We start from the raw sequence: 15,288 nt of genomic DNA on the forward strand, positions 1-15,288 counted from the left end.
GAGTTGCGTTCTCGGGCGTTTCTACAACGCCTCAGAAGCTCAAGGTATTGGGGGCGTTTGCTCCAAATGCTGCTAAACTTCTCAATATACTGCCTGAAAAAGGTACACACAAATATCGCATGGCCAGGTGAGTAGCAGGGGCGGTACCTATGTTACTCCTACTATGACTAGTCTCACGTTTAATTTATCTGAGAGAGAAAGAGAGCTGATGATTTCTTCTTTTAAGTACGCCCAACTGCTGCTCTGTAAGCAGTATGGGACTAAACCTGGATTATGCAGAGGTTTCATATGCAGCATCTACTATGCAGATGTTTTGTACGCAGTGTCTACCTGCCGGTGTTGTGGCAGCTCTACGGTCAACGTACCTACCCTGCAAGCTGGAAACGGTGTATTCTAATTTCACCAACATGAGGCTTTCCCGGAAACACCTTCAAATCATCATCAATCTGAGGCATTTTCCTAAAACACCTCCATAGCTGCATTAGTCTGAGGCATTTTTCCTAAAACGCCTCCAAAGCTTCATCAATCCAAGGCATTTTCCTAAATTGTCTCCATAGCTACATCAATCTGAGGCATTTCCCTGAATCGCCTCAATAACTACATCAATCAGAGGCATTTTTCCTAAAACGCCACAATAGCTATATCAATCCGATGCATTTTCCTAAAACGCCTTCATGGCTACATCAATCAGAGGCAGTTTCCTACAATGCCGCCATAGCTACATTAATCCGAGGCATTTTTCCCAAAGCACCTCCAAAACTGATCAATCTGAGGCGTTTTCAAACGCCGCAATAGCTACATCAATCCTGCACTCTTTGCTCTTGTATATATTTGTTCCGGGATTTTTGGAGCACTACCAAGCCCTTGTAACGGTAGCTTGTTGCTCACTAGCAACACACGGCAGTGAAGTGAAGAAACGCCCAAGTACCAACTTTTTTGTGACAATACTTGCATTGTTTCTCTTTATCTCACTCGATTCAAAGATCTGTACTTTGTATTGATTATGGTTGAAAACAACAGTACACGTCAGATGAGAACCGACATTTGACTGGATGGCTAGGAGGACAATGGTACCTCCACCCTACAAGGGATCAAACTCTAGGTTCGGCGCTTTGACATCTTGTAAAGATGAGCTATTTTTAGTTAGAGTGACGTTTTCGTCAATAGCAAGACGTCCGCAGTGGCGAAGACAGGGGACTAGTAGGGGTCTGGCTCTGCTGTTCAAAATCTATTTTCCTATCTTTGACCCTCCCCAAAGTATTTTGACCCCCCCTCCTCCCAACACCCAAAAAAAAGTTTTCTGGCGGACTTCGTCAATCTCAACACCCGCCGGCTCAATATTTGGGAGGTGCTCATAGGGATAAGATATGCATGCATGCATTCATTGGGAAGAGTATATGTATGTAAAATTGTGTCTCTAGAAAAACAGTACAGGTCAGATTAAAAAAATAACACATTACAGGTCCCAGCTGGTAATGGGCCAGTGTTCTAGGCCAGCGTCACGCTCAGCAGCGCTCCTAACCTACACTGGGCCAGAAGCCCAGAACAATGTAAGTAAGCTTGAGCGGAAATGCAATAACACGATATCTACAGGGGTTTCCTGCAAAGCAGCTGACTTGCCTCCCGCGGCTCCTCCGAGTTCCCCATCGCTGCAGTGGGGCCCCGCGAACTCCAAAAACCCTAACCAAACAAGCCCACCTTTCAGTCCCAAAACCCTCCCCACACCCTTCCCGCCGCCGCACACCCGCCTCCCGTCCGCCGCCGCCGCCATGGACGCCGACACGTCGCGCCAGGTGCGCGTGCGCTTCATCACGAAGCTGCCGCCTCCGCTCCGCGCGCCGCCCACCGCCATCGCGGTCCCCGCCGAGCTCTCCCGCATGGGCCTCTCCGAGATCGTCAACAGCCTCCTCCTCTCCGGTGAGCGCGGCCGCATACGCACCCTAGCCCTGGCCTCGGTATGACGCGAATTTTTCTTTTTCTACTAAACCGGTCGCTCCGTTTCGCAGCCGAGCCGGACCACCAGGCGCAGCCCTTCGACTTCATCGTGGATGGCGAGCTCGTGCGGATGCCGCTCCATCAGTTCCTGCTCGCCAAGGGCATCTCGGCGGTAATGAATTCGTGTTTGGATTTTTTTAATTTTAGAGGTGTTTCTGTGCCATGGACGTGGTTGTGAAAATTGTGTGGGGATTTGGTGTGAACGCTTTTGCAGGAGCGGGTGCTTGAGCTCGAGTACATAAAGGCCGTGGCGCCGAGGAAGCAGGAGCCACCATTACCACACGATGACTGGGTTAGCGCGGTTGATGGGTCCAACCCAAGGTATGGCTGTGGTCTGATGAGGATTTAGTTGGTCAATGATGCTCTAAGGACTTGCGGCAATGCGTGTATTATGTACAATTGGATGAAGTGGCATTCTGTTTTTGGATTTGAGGAATGCCTTGCCTTAGTTGGATAGCAGTGGCTACTTGATGCCAAAAAAAACCCCCGATTGTGTCCATTTTCGGTTCACAGTAGGTTTTAGTTGAGCCGGCGGAGGTTAAAATGAGGATCATCATCGGTCTGCTTGCATAAATTGTTTATGAATACTTTAATAATCCATTGTTTAGATACCTCTCTATATCATGTCCACACTGACTTCCACTGTAGAAGCAGGGGATATGTTGTGATTAAGTCGTAAAACTGAGGGACGATAACATCAGCTTCAAAGTAAGCTGAAATAGAGGGCAGATTCGTATTCTGACATGCTGTTGTGCTCAGGCAACGTAAAAAAACGAGTTAGTTTTGGAATATTTTTAGATAAAGACTTGCATGTCTTTATCTATTTCCTAGGACATGCTTTAGGCAACTATCTCGTGTAAATGATATGTATAATCAAGGAAACGATTTATGAAGGTTAAATAATCAGGGTTGTACCTATGTGTCACTTGTGCAATATTTCCAGTACTTTCCTGCCAAGAAGGTTATAAACAGTCTTTAGAAGTTTGATTAGCAAGCAATAGAACGTTTATGGCTTGGATGAGGTTTTGAGTGTGACTCACCTTTCTTATCAATATTTTCATAACATACTTATAAATTATTGATAATCAACTAAAAGGAGCTAACCCTTAAATAGCCAAGCCAAGATATATTCAAGCTTTTTAAGGCTTTAGTAAAATTTAGTTGCGTGCCAGAGCCGCGACCGAGAAATCCTAGACTTCCCAATTACTATATCATTCTGGGGCTGGGCTTTTGCGAGTTAAAAGATTCAACATGTAACTACACTAACTAACCCAACTGAAATCCTGTAAAAAATATCCTCTTTGGTGTCTCAACCGGATCAGTATTGTACAAATATCTTTGATCGTTTACTTGATATGCATAAACCAACTTTTTTTTCAAGCGAACCATCTACATTGTTGACCATTCTTTGATGTTTGCTTCTTTGTGGATTCCAGTATTACTAAACCACTTATCTTTTGGCAGCTTCATATTAACAGGTTGCTATGATGGTCTTGCAAGGTGTGCATCTATCAGATCTTCTGTTTATTCTGTTTGACCCTGTTTTAAAAAAGCGAATAAACAGTGTCAATTGTTGCATAAAATGTATGTAGGTACTTTTGTATGTCTTACCTTTTTAAATTTCATTCTTGCATAGAATATGGAAAGATGCAGCTGAATGTACTCAAGTTTTGGAGGGACACAGTGGTGCAATTACTTCTGCCAGCTTCATCAATAAAGGTTACTTTACTAAAAATATTAATATTTATTAAAATTGATATACTGGTGCATTCCTGTTGCTAATTATTTTCCTACCATTGCCAGTATCACGCCATATGTATCTTGAAGCAAACTAACTTGAATAATGTTGTTCCAGGAGTTGAAACTGATGGCAGTTTGCATGTTGTGACTGGCTCAAAGGATAGGTCATTGCGCCTGTTCAAGGTAAATCTACACAGTTTTCCTTTTCCAAGACTTGTTTTATTTACGCTGTAACATATACTTTTTTCGATCTTAAATTATGCTATTTCTTGAAGTTTGATACTTCAGTCACCATCGGCTCCTCGAAGCGAATTGGAGCTTACAAAATTCTTCCTGGTCATACATCATCTATTCAAAGTATTGCTGTTGACCCTTCCAGAAATATGGTAATGATTCACTTGATCTGATGTTGCACAACGATGTTATATTATTATTTTTATATCCTGATTTCTTCTGAACGTATTTTTCCGTACCTAGATATGTTCTGCTTCCTGGGATACCACTATTAAGCTATGGGCAGTCGAAGGATCTGAAGAAGATGGCGACACCGTCTCTGTGAAAAAGAGAAGGATGAACTCTGATGAATCTGGACCTGAAGAGTCTCAGTTAGAGGTACTTGTTAGTTATGTTCTAATCCAAGTTCTTGGTTTCTATATGCGTAATGCCTGTGTGGTGAAGTATATTTATCTGTTGCTTGATATAGTTAGTTAATAAGCCAAGTACGTTTCGTTCCATTTTGTATATCTAGTGTTCTTTTATTCCATTTTGTATATGCTGCTTTTTTTTATTCCAGTCCAAGTAGTATGAATACACAGCAGAGTTAAAAATGGTTTGGTTCTGTTAAAGTTGTAAGCTACTCCTGACTTTTTTGTAGTGACTGGACCTCTTTATTCCAGTTATTTGAAAATGGGCATGGGCTTGTTTTTGAAATCTGGTGTTGTCATGAACTCATGTTAAATCCTGTTGAACTCACAGTTTTTATCCTGTTGTACTCCAGGGTTCAGCATCTTCAACACTTCTGGGACATACACAATGTGTTTCTTCTGTTGCTTGGCCTGAGCAGCGAACAATATATTCGGCATCTTGGGATCATTCTATTCGGCAGTGGGATGCTCAAACAGGGAGAGAAACATGGAATATGGTATGCCGAGAGAAATAGGTTGCAAATTATGTAGTGCACTCTGTTGTTATCTGACTAGCTGTGAAAACAAATCATCTGCTGTTTTTGTGCTAGCATAGCAGTAGGGATAGGAACAACTTTTCAATCTGAGTGCTGATTTTCTAGTTTATCTCTCAGTTTTGTCTCTTGCAAACTGAAAGAGGACGCACTCTATTATCGACCCATTTGTACAGTCCATACAGTATATTTGTCCAGTGGTCATATGACTAGTACAGCTCTATTGCTCTGTTTATAACTGTACCAATCTTATTCTATTTTATCTCCAATCTTTCTTCTAGTTTTGTGGGAAGGCCTTGAATTGTTTGGACTGTGGTGGAGAGGGCTCTTCACTGATTGCAGCTGGTGGTTCTGACCCTGTATTGAGGGTATGGGATCCCCGCAAACCTGGTAAACATATTAAACACTATGTTTTGTATAGCTTTGTTGGAAACACATTCATATTAGCTCATATGTTTTCCTTTGAACAGGAACGACAGCTCCTATTTTTCAGTTCTCTTCACACTCAAGCTGGATCTCCGCCTGCAAATGGCATCCAAGTTCCTGGTTTCATTTGATATCATCCTCGTTTGATGGGAAAGTGATGTTGTGGGATCTAAGAACAGCTGTAAGATTCTGTAAATCTCATTTACTTCCTGATTCGTTCTCTTTCTTTCAAATCACTGCGTAAACGTACAATTAATGGTTTTGCTCCTGCTGTAGTGGCCTCTGGCTTCTGTGGACTCCCACAAAGATAAGGTAAGCTTTTCATTTTGTGGTTACCATTAGCATACTTCTGGGAAAAAATGAGATGCTCAACAGAACTCACTGGATGTAGGTTTTATGCGCCGATTGGTGGAAAGGAGACAGCGTGATAAGTGGTGGAGCTGATTCCAAGCTGTGTATCTCATCAGGGGTTGAGATAGCGTGACGAGGATTCCCTCCCGTATGTTCTTGTGCTATCAAGGTTTTAACCAAATCTCAGTTTGAATCGTTTTAAACAATCCAGTTTTATAACCTTGTATTTCATCTTGCATAACCAGCCTTAGCTTCCTTTGTTGAACTCCTTGCATGTTTTGCAGCCAACAGCTGTTCAATCCAGACTATATTGGTTGACAAGACATCCTAAAAACCAAACCATGCCAATTATGGTTGGAAGCACGTGCACCTATTGTCAGATCATGACTTCAAATGAAGTTGTTGCATCCTATGCCAGCGCTTGCGCATAAGTAGATCCATGTTAGGGGTCACCAGATTTTGCAATCAAGTTTTGTTTTGTGCTCCTTATTTGCTGAAATTGTGAAAAGCCAACACATTATAACAATGTTGTGATTCATACTGAGATAATTGTTGTAGCATGTTAAATTCCAGATTGTTTTTGCTTCGGCAACTTTTTGTTTTACTGCAGCATTCCTTGCTGATATACACTTGCTTGTGTCATAAGATCTCTTCTCTCTCACAGCTGACCTAACAGCTCTATGAGCTTGCACGGTCGTACCTGCCCTGCACACAGCATCTGCACGGTGTCCCCAACTGCAGCCTAAACAGACAGAGTACAGACTGCCCTTTCCTGACCCAAATCTTTGAGCAGATGTAGACTCTGAAACGCAGTGCAGACAAGTAGATGACCAAACTCGTTGCATATGGCCGGACTTTCTGCGCACGCTGTCTTCTGTACCCTATAAATAGCAAGCAGCACCTGCTATCTCTCCCACACAACAACACTCAAACCACACTGCCAGAGCTAAGCCAGTGCTGCACACGTCGAGCAATATGGCTACGAAAAACTCTGCTGTCTTCCTCCTCGGGCTTCTTCTCTCTTGCGTTGCCATGAGCAGCGCCGCGAGAATCCTAGAAGAGACCGTTCCTTCCAAGGAGGAGCACCAGCCTGAGGTGCCACCGCTTCCCAAGGCACCGTTCCCGGAAGTGCATCTGCCACCTAAGCCTGAGCTTCCCAAGGTGGAGCTGCCGCCGCTCCCGGAGGTGCACTTGCCACCTAAGCCTGAGTTGCCCAACGTGGAGCTGCCGCTGCTCCCGGAGGTGCACTTGCCACCTAAGCCTGAGTTGCCCAACGTGGAGCTGCCACCTAAGCCAGAGCTGCCCAAGGTGGAGCTGCCAACGTTCCCGGAGGTTCACCTGCCACCCAAGCCAGAGCTGCCCAAGGTGGAGCTGCCAACGTTCCCAGAGGTTCACCTACCACCCAAGCCGGAGATGCCCAAGGTGGAGCTGCCGCCGAAGCCCGAGATGCCCACTGTTCCCGGGTTCCACCTCTCGGAGCCAGAGGCCAAGCCATGAGAACTGCCTTATCAATATTGTTGCCTTGTTGTACCTCCTCTGCTCCTCGTACATGTACCTATTTTCGTGTTGTGTCGATGATCTGATTGTTTAGTCGTGGTTTTCAGCGAGTGTTGCGAGTGATCTGCTTATATATTGGTATATGAGAAATATATATTTTGTTCTTACAATTATCCTTTTCTTGTAAGAGCCCTTCGTAAGTATGCATGCTTCCTTGCAACAATTTTCACAGCAAGCTTTGATTGCATCAATAAAACATAAAAGTCCAAACATTTTTTTTTCGACCTCAAGCCGTCCTAGCTTTAACAGCTGATATTTACAACCCACACATTGTTTGTTGAGTTTGCATCAGTAGTACTAAGAGCATTACTAGTAGAACCCTCAAACCCTCACTAGCGTTTTAATGGTCCAAAAATGATCTTTTTGTGCACTTTTACGGGTTGAAAAACAAGGGCAAAGATTAGAACCCTCAAACCCAACCCTTATAACGGAATATTCCCATGAACGACGTTGTCGTTGCGCGCGGGAAGTCGACGGGGTGGCCGCCGGCGACGGGGCGACTACCAGCGGCGGTCGCGGGAGTGGGCGCGGGAGTTGGGAGGATTTTTCCCTCCCGCGCGAGGATAACCGTCAAATGAGGGTTGGGGTAGGTTTTGCTCCCCAACCCTTACTTTTGAGGATTGGGAGAGGATTTGAGGGTTGGACCTTTAAATAAATTTGAGGGTTTGAGGGTTAAGGGGTTCTAGTCTACGGCTCTTTTTCGACGAAAACTGTAAAAAAACAGTTATTTTTAGGGGTTTGATGGTTCTACTAGTAATGCTCTAATGCTTGAGTAAGAGGGTGTCCCAGAATCACACTGTTCTTGGGTAGCTCACTTCCGTGTTGCATGGCAGCTTGGTCTCTCCTTTTGTAATTTTCTTCTTTGACCTGGTCTTTCTTTTAACTCCATGTCGTATTCTAGCATCGAGCAAATGGAGGTGGCAGTGATCTGGGTGTCAAGTGTCATTACAAACGCCGCTGATGAGGAGTGCAGGACCACTTTCTTGTTACCTTACTCCGGATTTTTGGTGTCCCGATTTGTTCTTGTGTAGGATGAAATCTATAGGTTGGCCAAATTCAAAAGCCAAATAATAAGACAACAACAATCAAACCAACGTTACAGAGTGCTCAACTCTTAAGTGCCACACCGGCAAAGCGAACGCATCGCTAGTTAAGCGACTGAGCGAGCAAATTAAGCAGGGTTGGTAGCTAAAGTAACTATCTTAATAATAGTTTAGAGACAAATAGGCAACTACAAACTTCAGGGCCTTGGCAAGTAGACAAGTTTAGAGACCCAAAAGGGCATTTGAACCAGACACCGAACTCAAATTTTTATTTAATTTTCGTTGTCTCTACTAATTGTATCCGATGGCTTCAAGAAACACTGCCTTATTCCTCGTCGGGCTGCTCCTCTCGTGCGTCGCCATGAGCAGCGGGGCAAGAATCCTGGAGGAGACGGCTCCTTCCAAAGGCGAGGAGCACCTGCCGGAGCTGCCAGCGCTGCCCAAAGTCGAGCTGCCGCCATTCCCGGAGGTGCATCTGCCACCTAAGCCTGAGCTGTCCAAGGTAGAGTTGCCGTCGTTCCCTGAGGTGCACCTGCCACCCAAGCCCGAGTTGCCAACGTTCCCGGAGGTGCACCTTCCAGCCAAGCCGGAGCTGCCCAAGGTTGAACTGCCACCGAAGCCTGAGATGCCCACCATCCCGGAGTTCCACTTCCCGAAGCCGGAGGCTAAGCCATGAAGACTGTCTTCACTTATCTTCTCTTTGCTTGTGCTCCTACATGCACCCGTTGCTCGTGTTGTGTCTTCCATGTGGTTATTTAATCTGGATTTTCGGCGAGTCATTGTGTGATATCAAGCGCTTATCTTTGGCGGCTATTTAGATGGACAATACAGATGAATGTTTACATTAACAAGGAGTGGCAGGTGAGTTCCATAATTAACTGAGCAACCATCTTCTTCTTAACTAATAGAAAAAACAAAGCTTTGCCTCGTTTCAAGTACAGTGATGTATACATATAAACATAATAGTGTTGATTGCACAATTTTCCTTTTGTCTTCAAAATATTTGAAAAGTCTAGATCACGCTCATGCATGATTCATCCTTATCAATAATTCCAACTGGAAGTTTTTTGCCCCACGGCATGCAATATTTACGGCACATCATTGTCCTTTGAGTTTGGCATTGATAGGCTTAAATACCTTGCGATTAAGTAGGGTTTGGTTACTGTTTTGAAATTCGGGCACCGTTCTGAAATTCCTAGGAGTGATATGAACAATCTCTATAGGTATGAAGGTATCGGTGGGAGATGGGTGTGACAGCAAATTCTTCAAGCCCGGCTGGTTCGAGGCTCAGACATTGTTCATATTCGACAAATTTTCCTTTATATAACTTTTAAAAAAGATATGGGAGACTACCTTGTGGAGTTGCAATGACGTCTCCACCTAGGTTTGATCGATAAATCTGAATATCTTGTTGTCTTCTTAATAATAGCTCAACGGTGTTAATACTCTTGGCCATAATTTTCATGTAAATAGATTGAAAATAGCTTGAAAGATGAATTGACAACTACTGATCGAGTTTGGCGGTGGAGTTTGCTTGTTGTTGATTGTGGTTTTGGTGAGCTCCGATGCCTCCCGCATGCATGCTTCTGCTGGGTCGCATCTTAGGTCTAGTTGCTACTTGATACACCACCGTCACGGTGCCACCCTCACTAGCCGGAAGACAAGGCAAAGGCCGCCGCCCTGGCCCGCGCCGCTCGGAGGGCCAGATCCGGCGGAGTCGCGACCACATCTGCCCCCCCCCCCCCCAAGCGCGCACCTCCAGCCCGCTGCCCACCACGTCATCACACTCGGCTCCAGCGCGCCACCGCGCTGCTGCGCCCATCGTCTAGCGCACACACCGGCCCAGCCGCCTCGGCCCGCTTCGAGCCCGCTGTGCGAGGGGGCGAGATCTTCCCGCCGCCGCAGGCGCCGACCAGGCTTCACCTGGCCGCGCCCTCTGGCGGTAGCGAGGTGGAGAAGGAGAAGGCAGGGGACCCCGCCGGCGGCGGCTAGGGTTTCTTCCCGGTCGTGCGCAGGGCGACCCGGGAGGAGGGGAGTTTAGGAGCTCCGTGTGTATTATCTCTAAAATGTCTTATATTAATAGAGGTGTTGTTTTTACCATAGCCTTGGTCTGCATCTATCATTTTACAATTGAGAAAACATAAAAGTCTATTTACATGAAGGTAGGATGTGGTAGGGATCTGCATGTCATTTGTCAATAGACGATGCTGATGAGGTGTGCATGACCATTTTTTCAATCTTAATTCGAATTGTGATGTCAGTACGGTGGGCAAATATGTCTCAATTTGTTGTTTTGTAGGATGAAATCGATAGGTTGGCAATGCTCAAAAGCCTAATAATGGACCCCAATTCCCGGTGACCGTTCGCCAGGAGGGATGGCAAACGCGAACCCCTTGGATGGCAGTTTATGTGGCTGGGGGTGGCGTTTTTCGAAACTGCCATGGCAGTTTATCGTTCACCAGGATTTGGTTCCTGCCAAACTTTCGCCAGATAGCTTTACCGATAATAATACAATAGATAACCAAACCAATGTCACTGAGTGCCCAACTCTATAAAACATTTTACTGGGACCCCACATTAGCAGAGTGAACACATCACTAGGTAAGTGCTCGAGCAAGCAAACTACCAAGATTTGAAGCTCAAGTAACCATCTTAATAATAAATGTGGAGATAAATAGGCGATAACTTTCCAGGCACGATCAACAACGATACAGTGGATACGATTAGCTAAAAACTGAACCATGCCAATTATGATTTTAAGCATGTGCACGCTGTTGTCAGATCAAGATGTCAAATGAAGTTTTCTTTGTGAGCATGGATCGGGGAGAATTCTTTGTGAGCATGGAGCTGTTCGAGAGATCTCTCAACTTCAAGTGGGAGGTCATCATCGTCTACGGGCCTGCCGACCATAGTAGGTCGGCAGCCTTTTTTGAGGAACTCCACCGGAAGATCTCTGCAGCCTCCCTTCCTGTGGTAGTGGGTGGCGATTTTAACCTCCTGCGCGTGGCGGATGACAAGAGCAATGATAATGTCTGCTTTGCGTGGATGCAAATGTTCAATGATTTCATTGCTGACCTCGGTCTCCGTGAGATAGATAGGATTGGTGCCAGGTTCACCTGGACCAATCGGCAAGCCTCCCCGACCCAGTCCGTCTTGGATCGGGTCTTAGTGTCCCCGGATTGGGACCTCCGCTGCCCCTTAGCCTCCCTCCGCGGCCATCACTCAGATTGGCTCGGATCATGTCCCCCTGCTTCTCTCCTCTGCGGACGAGCGTCCGTCGCCCCCCCGCTTCCGTTTTGAGACGTTCTGGCTCTCCCAGGCTGGGTTTACCGACACCGTTTGCGCTCGGTGGATCGAGGCTCGAGCCCATCCCCACCCTCGCCCACCCTCAGCCATTGACGCATGGCACTTCTGTGCGAAACGCGATAGGCAGTTCATGAAGGGATGGGGTGCGGATTTTGTTGGGGAACGTAGTAATTTCAAAAAATTTCCTACGCACACGCAAGATCATGGTGATGATATAGCAACGAGGGGAGAGTGTTGTCTACGTACCCTTGTAGACCGAAGCGGAAGCGTTGACGCAACGTAGAGGAAGTAGTCGTACGTCCTCCGGTTCAACCGATCCAAGTACCGTTACTCCGGCACCTCCGAGTTCTTGACACGCGTACAGCTCAATGACGCACCCTCGATCTCCGATCCAACAGAGGCGCCGAGGGGGAGTTCCGTCAGCACGACGGCGTGGTGACGATCTTGATGTTCTCCTGTTGCAGGGCTTCGCCTAAGCACTGCTACAATATGACCGAGGTGTAATATCGTGGAGGGGGGCACCGCACACGGCTAAGGAACGATCAATGATCAACTTGTGTGTTCTAGGGTGCCCCCCTACCCCGTATATAAAGGAGGGAGGGAGGAGGTGGCCGACCCTAGGGGGGGCGCGCCATGAGGAGGGGGAAACCTACTCCAAGTAGGTTTCCCTCTCTTTTCCTTATCTTATTTGGATGGGGAAGGAAAGAGTACTAGTATTAGAAAGTAGTACTAGTAGTAGTAATAGGAAGAGGGGGAAGGAGAAAGGAAAGGGGGGGCCGGCCCCCCTCCCCAATTTGGATTGGGCTTGGGGGGGGGCGCGCCCCCCTCCCTTGCTCCTTCTCTCTTCCTCCTACATGGGCCCAATAAGGCCCATATACCTCCCGGGGGTTTCCGGTAACCTCCCGGGGCTCCAAACTTCTCCGGAACCTTTCCGGTGTCCAAATATATCCGTCCAATATATCAATCTTTATGTCTCGACCATTTCGAGACTCCTTGTCATGTCCGTAATCATATCCGGGACTCCGAACAACCTTCGGTACATCAAAATACATAAACTCATAATATAACTGTCAACGAAACCTTAAGCGTGCGGACCCTACGGTTCGAGAACGATGTAGACATGACTGAGACACATCTCTGGTCAATAACCAATAGCGGGACCTGGATGCCCATATTGGTTCCCACATATTCTACGAAGATCTTTATCGGTCAAACCGCATAACAACATACGTTGTTCCCTTTGTCATCGGTATGTTACTTGTCCGAGATTCGATCGTCGGTATCCAATACCTAGTTCAATCTCGTTATCGACAAGTCTCTTTACTCGTTCTGTAATACTTCATCTTATAACTAACTCATTAGTTACATGCTTGCAAGGCTTAGGTGATGAGTATTGCCGAGAGGGCCCAGAGATACCTCTCCGACAATCGGAGTGACAAAACCTAATCTCGAATTATGCTAACTCAACATGTACCTTCGGAGACACCTGTAGTACTCCTTTATAATCACCCAGTTACGTTGTGACGTTTGGTAGTACCCAAAGTGTTCCTCCAGTAAACGGGAGTTACACAATTCTCATAGTTACAGGAACATGTATAAGTCATGAAGGAAGCAATAGCAGAATACTAAACGATCAAGTGCTAAGCTAACGGGATGGGTCATGTCAATCACCTCATTCTCCTAATGATGTGATCCCATTAATCAAATGACAACACATGTCAATGGTTAGGAAACATAACCATCTTTGATTAATGAGCTAGTCAAGTAGAGGCATACTAGTGACTATATGTTTGTCTATGTATTCACACATGTATCATGTTTCCGGTTAATACAATTCTAGCATGAATAATAAACATTTATCATGATATGAGGAAATAAATAATAACTTTATTATTGCCTCTAGGGCATATTTTCTTCAGTCTCCCACTTGCACTAGAGTCAATAATCTAGATTACATAGTAATGATTCTAACACCCATGGAGTCTTGGTGCTGATCATGTTTTGCTCGTGAGAGAGGCTTAGTCAATGGGTCTGCAACATTCAGATCCGTATGTATCTTGCAAATCTCTATGTCTCCCACTTGGACTTAGTCCCGAATGGAATTGAAGCGTCTCTTGATGTGCTTGGTCCTCTTGTGAAATCTGGATTCCTTTGCCAAGGCAATTGCACCAGTATTGTCACAGAAGATCTTTATTGGTCCCGATGCACTAGGTATGACACCTAGATCGGAAATGAACTCCTTCATCCAGACTCCTTCATTTGCTGCTTCAGAAGCAGCTATGTACTCCGCTTCACATGTAGATCCTGCCACGACGCTTTGTTTAGAACTGCACCAACTTACAGCTCCACCGTTTAATAAAAACACGTATCCGGTCTGCGATTTAGAATCGTCCGGATCAGTGTCAAAGCTTGCATCGACGTAACCATTTACGACTAGCTCTTTGTCACCTCCATATACGAGAAACATATCCTTAGTCCTTTTCAGGTATTTCAGGATGTTCTTGACCGCTGTCTAGTGATCCACTCCTGGATTACTTTGGTACCTACCTGCCAAGCTTATTGCTAAGCATACGTCAGGTCTGGTACACAGCATTGCATACATGATAGAGCCTATGGCTGAAGCATAGGGAACATTTTTCATTTTCTCTCTATCTTCTGCTGTGGTCGGGCATTGAGTTTGACTGAACTTCACACCTTGTAGCACAGGCAAGAATCCTTTCTTTGCCTGATCCATTTTGAACTTTTTCAAAATTTTGTCAAGGTATGTACTTTGTGAAAGTCCTATTAAGCGTCTTGATCTATCTCTATAGATCTTGATGCCCAATATGTAAGCAGCTTCACCGAGGTCTTTCATAGAAAAACTTTTATTCAAGTATCCCTTTATGCTATCCAGAAATTCTATATCATTTCCAATTAATAATATGTCATCAACATATAAAACTAGAAATGCTACAGAGCTCCCACTCACTTTCTTGTAAATACAGGCTTCTCCAAAAGTCTGTATAAAACCATATGCTTTGATCACACTATCAAAACGTTTATTCCAACTCCGAGATGCTTGCACCAGTCCATAAATGGAACGTTGGAGCTTGCACACTTTGTCAGCACCTTTTGGATCAACAAAACCTTCAGGTTGCATCATATACAACTCTTCTTCTAGAAATCCATTCAAGAATGCAGTCTTGATACCCATTTGCCAAATTTCATAATCATGAAATGCAGCAATAGCCAACATGATTCGGACAGACTTAAGCATCGCTACGGGTGAGAAAGTCTCATCGTAGTCAACCCCTTGAACTTGTCGAAAACCTTTTGCAACAAGTCGAGCTTTGTAGACAGTAACATTACCATCAGCGTCAGTCTTCTTCTTAAAGATCCATTTATTCTCAATGGCTTGCCGATCATCGGGCAAGTCAACCAAAGTTCATACTTTGTTTTCATACATGGATCCTATCTTAGATTTCATGGCCTCTAGCCATTTTGCGGAATCTGGGCTCATCATCGCTTTCTCATAGTTCGTAGGTTCATCATGGTCTAGTAACATGACTTCCAGAATAGGATTTCCGTACCACTCTGGTGCGGATCTTACTCTGGTAGACCTACGAGGTTCAGTAGAAACTTGATCTGAAGTTTTATGATCAATATCATTAGCTTCCTCACTAATTGGTGTAGTTGTCACAGGAACCGGTTCTT

At 45.3% G+C, this 15,288-nt stretch overlaps 2 protein-coding genes across 4 annotated transcripts; both read left to right on the forward strand.

The window, feature by feature from the left end:
- The first annotated feature begins 1,646 nt into the window (after positions 1 to 1,646).
- On the forward strand, positions 1,647 to 6,281 carry LOC123044296 (ribosome biogenesis protein WDR12 homolog). 3 transcript variants are annotated; one of them, XM_044467002.1, is made up of 14 exons: positions 1,647 to 1,917; positions 2,007 to 2,107; positions 2,210 to 2,316; positions 3,460 to 3,495; positions 3,632 to 3,714; positions 3,851 to 3,918; positions 4,011 to 4,121; positions 4,213 to 4,347; positions 4,733 to 4,876; positions 5,194 to 5,302; positions 5,383 to 5,519; positions 5,615 to 5,650; positions 5,730 to 5,858; positions 5,941 to 6,281. In XM_044467002.1, exons 1-13 carry the CDS (start codon positions 1,770 to 1,772, stop codon positions 5,820 to 5,822), a joined length of 1,308 nt encoding a protein of 435 aa, XP_044322937.1. In that variant the 5' UTR covers positions 1,647 to 1,769; the 3' UTR covers positions 5,823 to 5,858; positions 5,941 to 6,281. The 3 variants fall into 3 exon arrangements, with proteins under 3 accessions (XP_044322937.1, XP_044322936.1, XP_044322938.1); XM_044467001.1 differs by having other exon boundaries at positions 5,974 to 6,281; XM_044467003.1 differs by having other exon boundaries at positions 5,730 to 5,837; positions 5,974 to 6,281.
- Positions 6,282 to 6,591: 310 nt separating this feature from the next.
- Positions 6,592 to 7,356, forward strand: LOC123044297 (protein PELPK1). The gene has a single exon (XM_044467004.1). It carries the CDS (start codon positions 6,665 to 6,667, stop codon positions 7,184 to 7,186), a length of 522 nt encoding a protein of 173 aa, XP_044322939.1. The 5' UTR covers positions 6,592 to 6,664; the 3' UTR covers positions 7,187 to 7,356.
- The last annotated feature ends 7,932 nt before the right edge of the window (positions 7,357 to 15,288 follow it).

Source organism: Triticum aestivum, chromosome 2B, assembly GCF_018294505.1.
Source record: "Triticum aestivum cultivar Chinese Spring chromosome 2B, IWGSC CS RefSeq v2.1, whole genome shotgun sequence".
Classification (NCBI taxonomy): Eukaryota; Viridiplantae; Streptophyta; class Magnoliopsida; order Poales; family Poaceae; genus Triticum; species Triticum aestivum.

Bases quoted from the DNA above. Each gene is read 5' to 3' on its own strand.
- LOC123044297 (XM_044467004.1), top strand. From the start codon at position 6,665: ATGGCTACGAAAAACTCTGCTGTCTTCCTCCTCGGGCTTCTTCTCTCT.
- LOC123044296 (XM_044467002.1), top strand. From the start codon at position 1,770: ATGGACGCCGACACGTCGCGCCAGGTGCGCGTGCGCTTCATCACGAAG. The intron at 1,918-2,006 runs GTGAGCGCGGCC...TCCGTTTCGCAG, and splicing joins CAACAGCCTCCTCCTCTCCG to CCGAGCCGGACCACCAGGCG. The intron at 3,919-4,010 runs GTAAATCTACAC...TATTTCTTGAAG, and splicing joins GGTCATTGCGCCTGTTCAAG to TTTGATACTTCAGTCACCAT.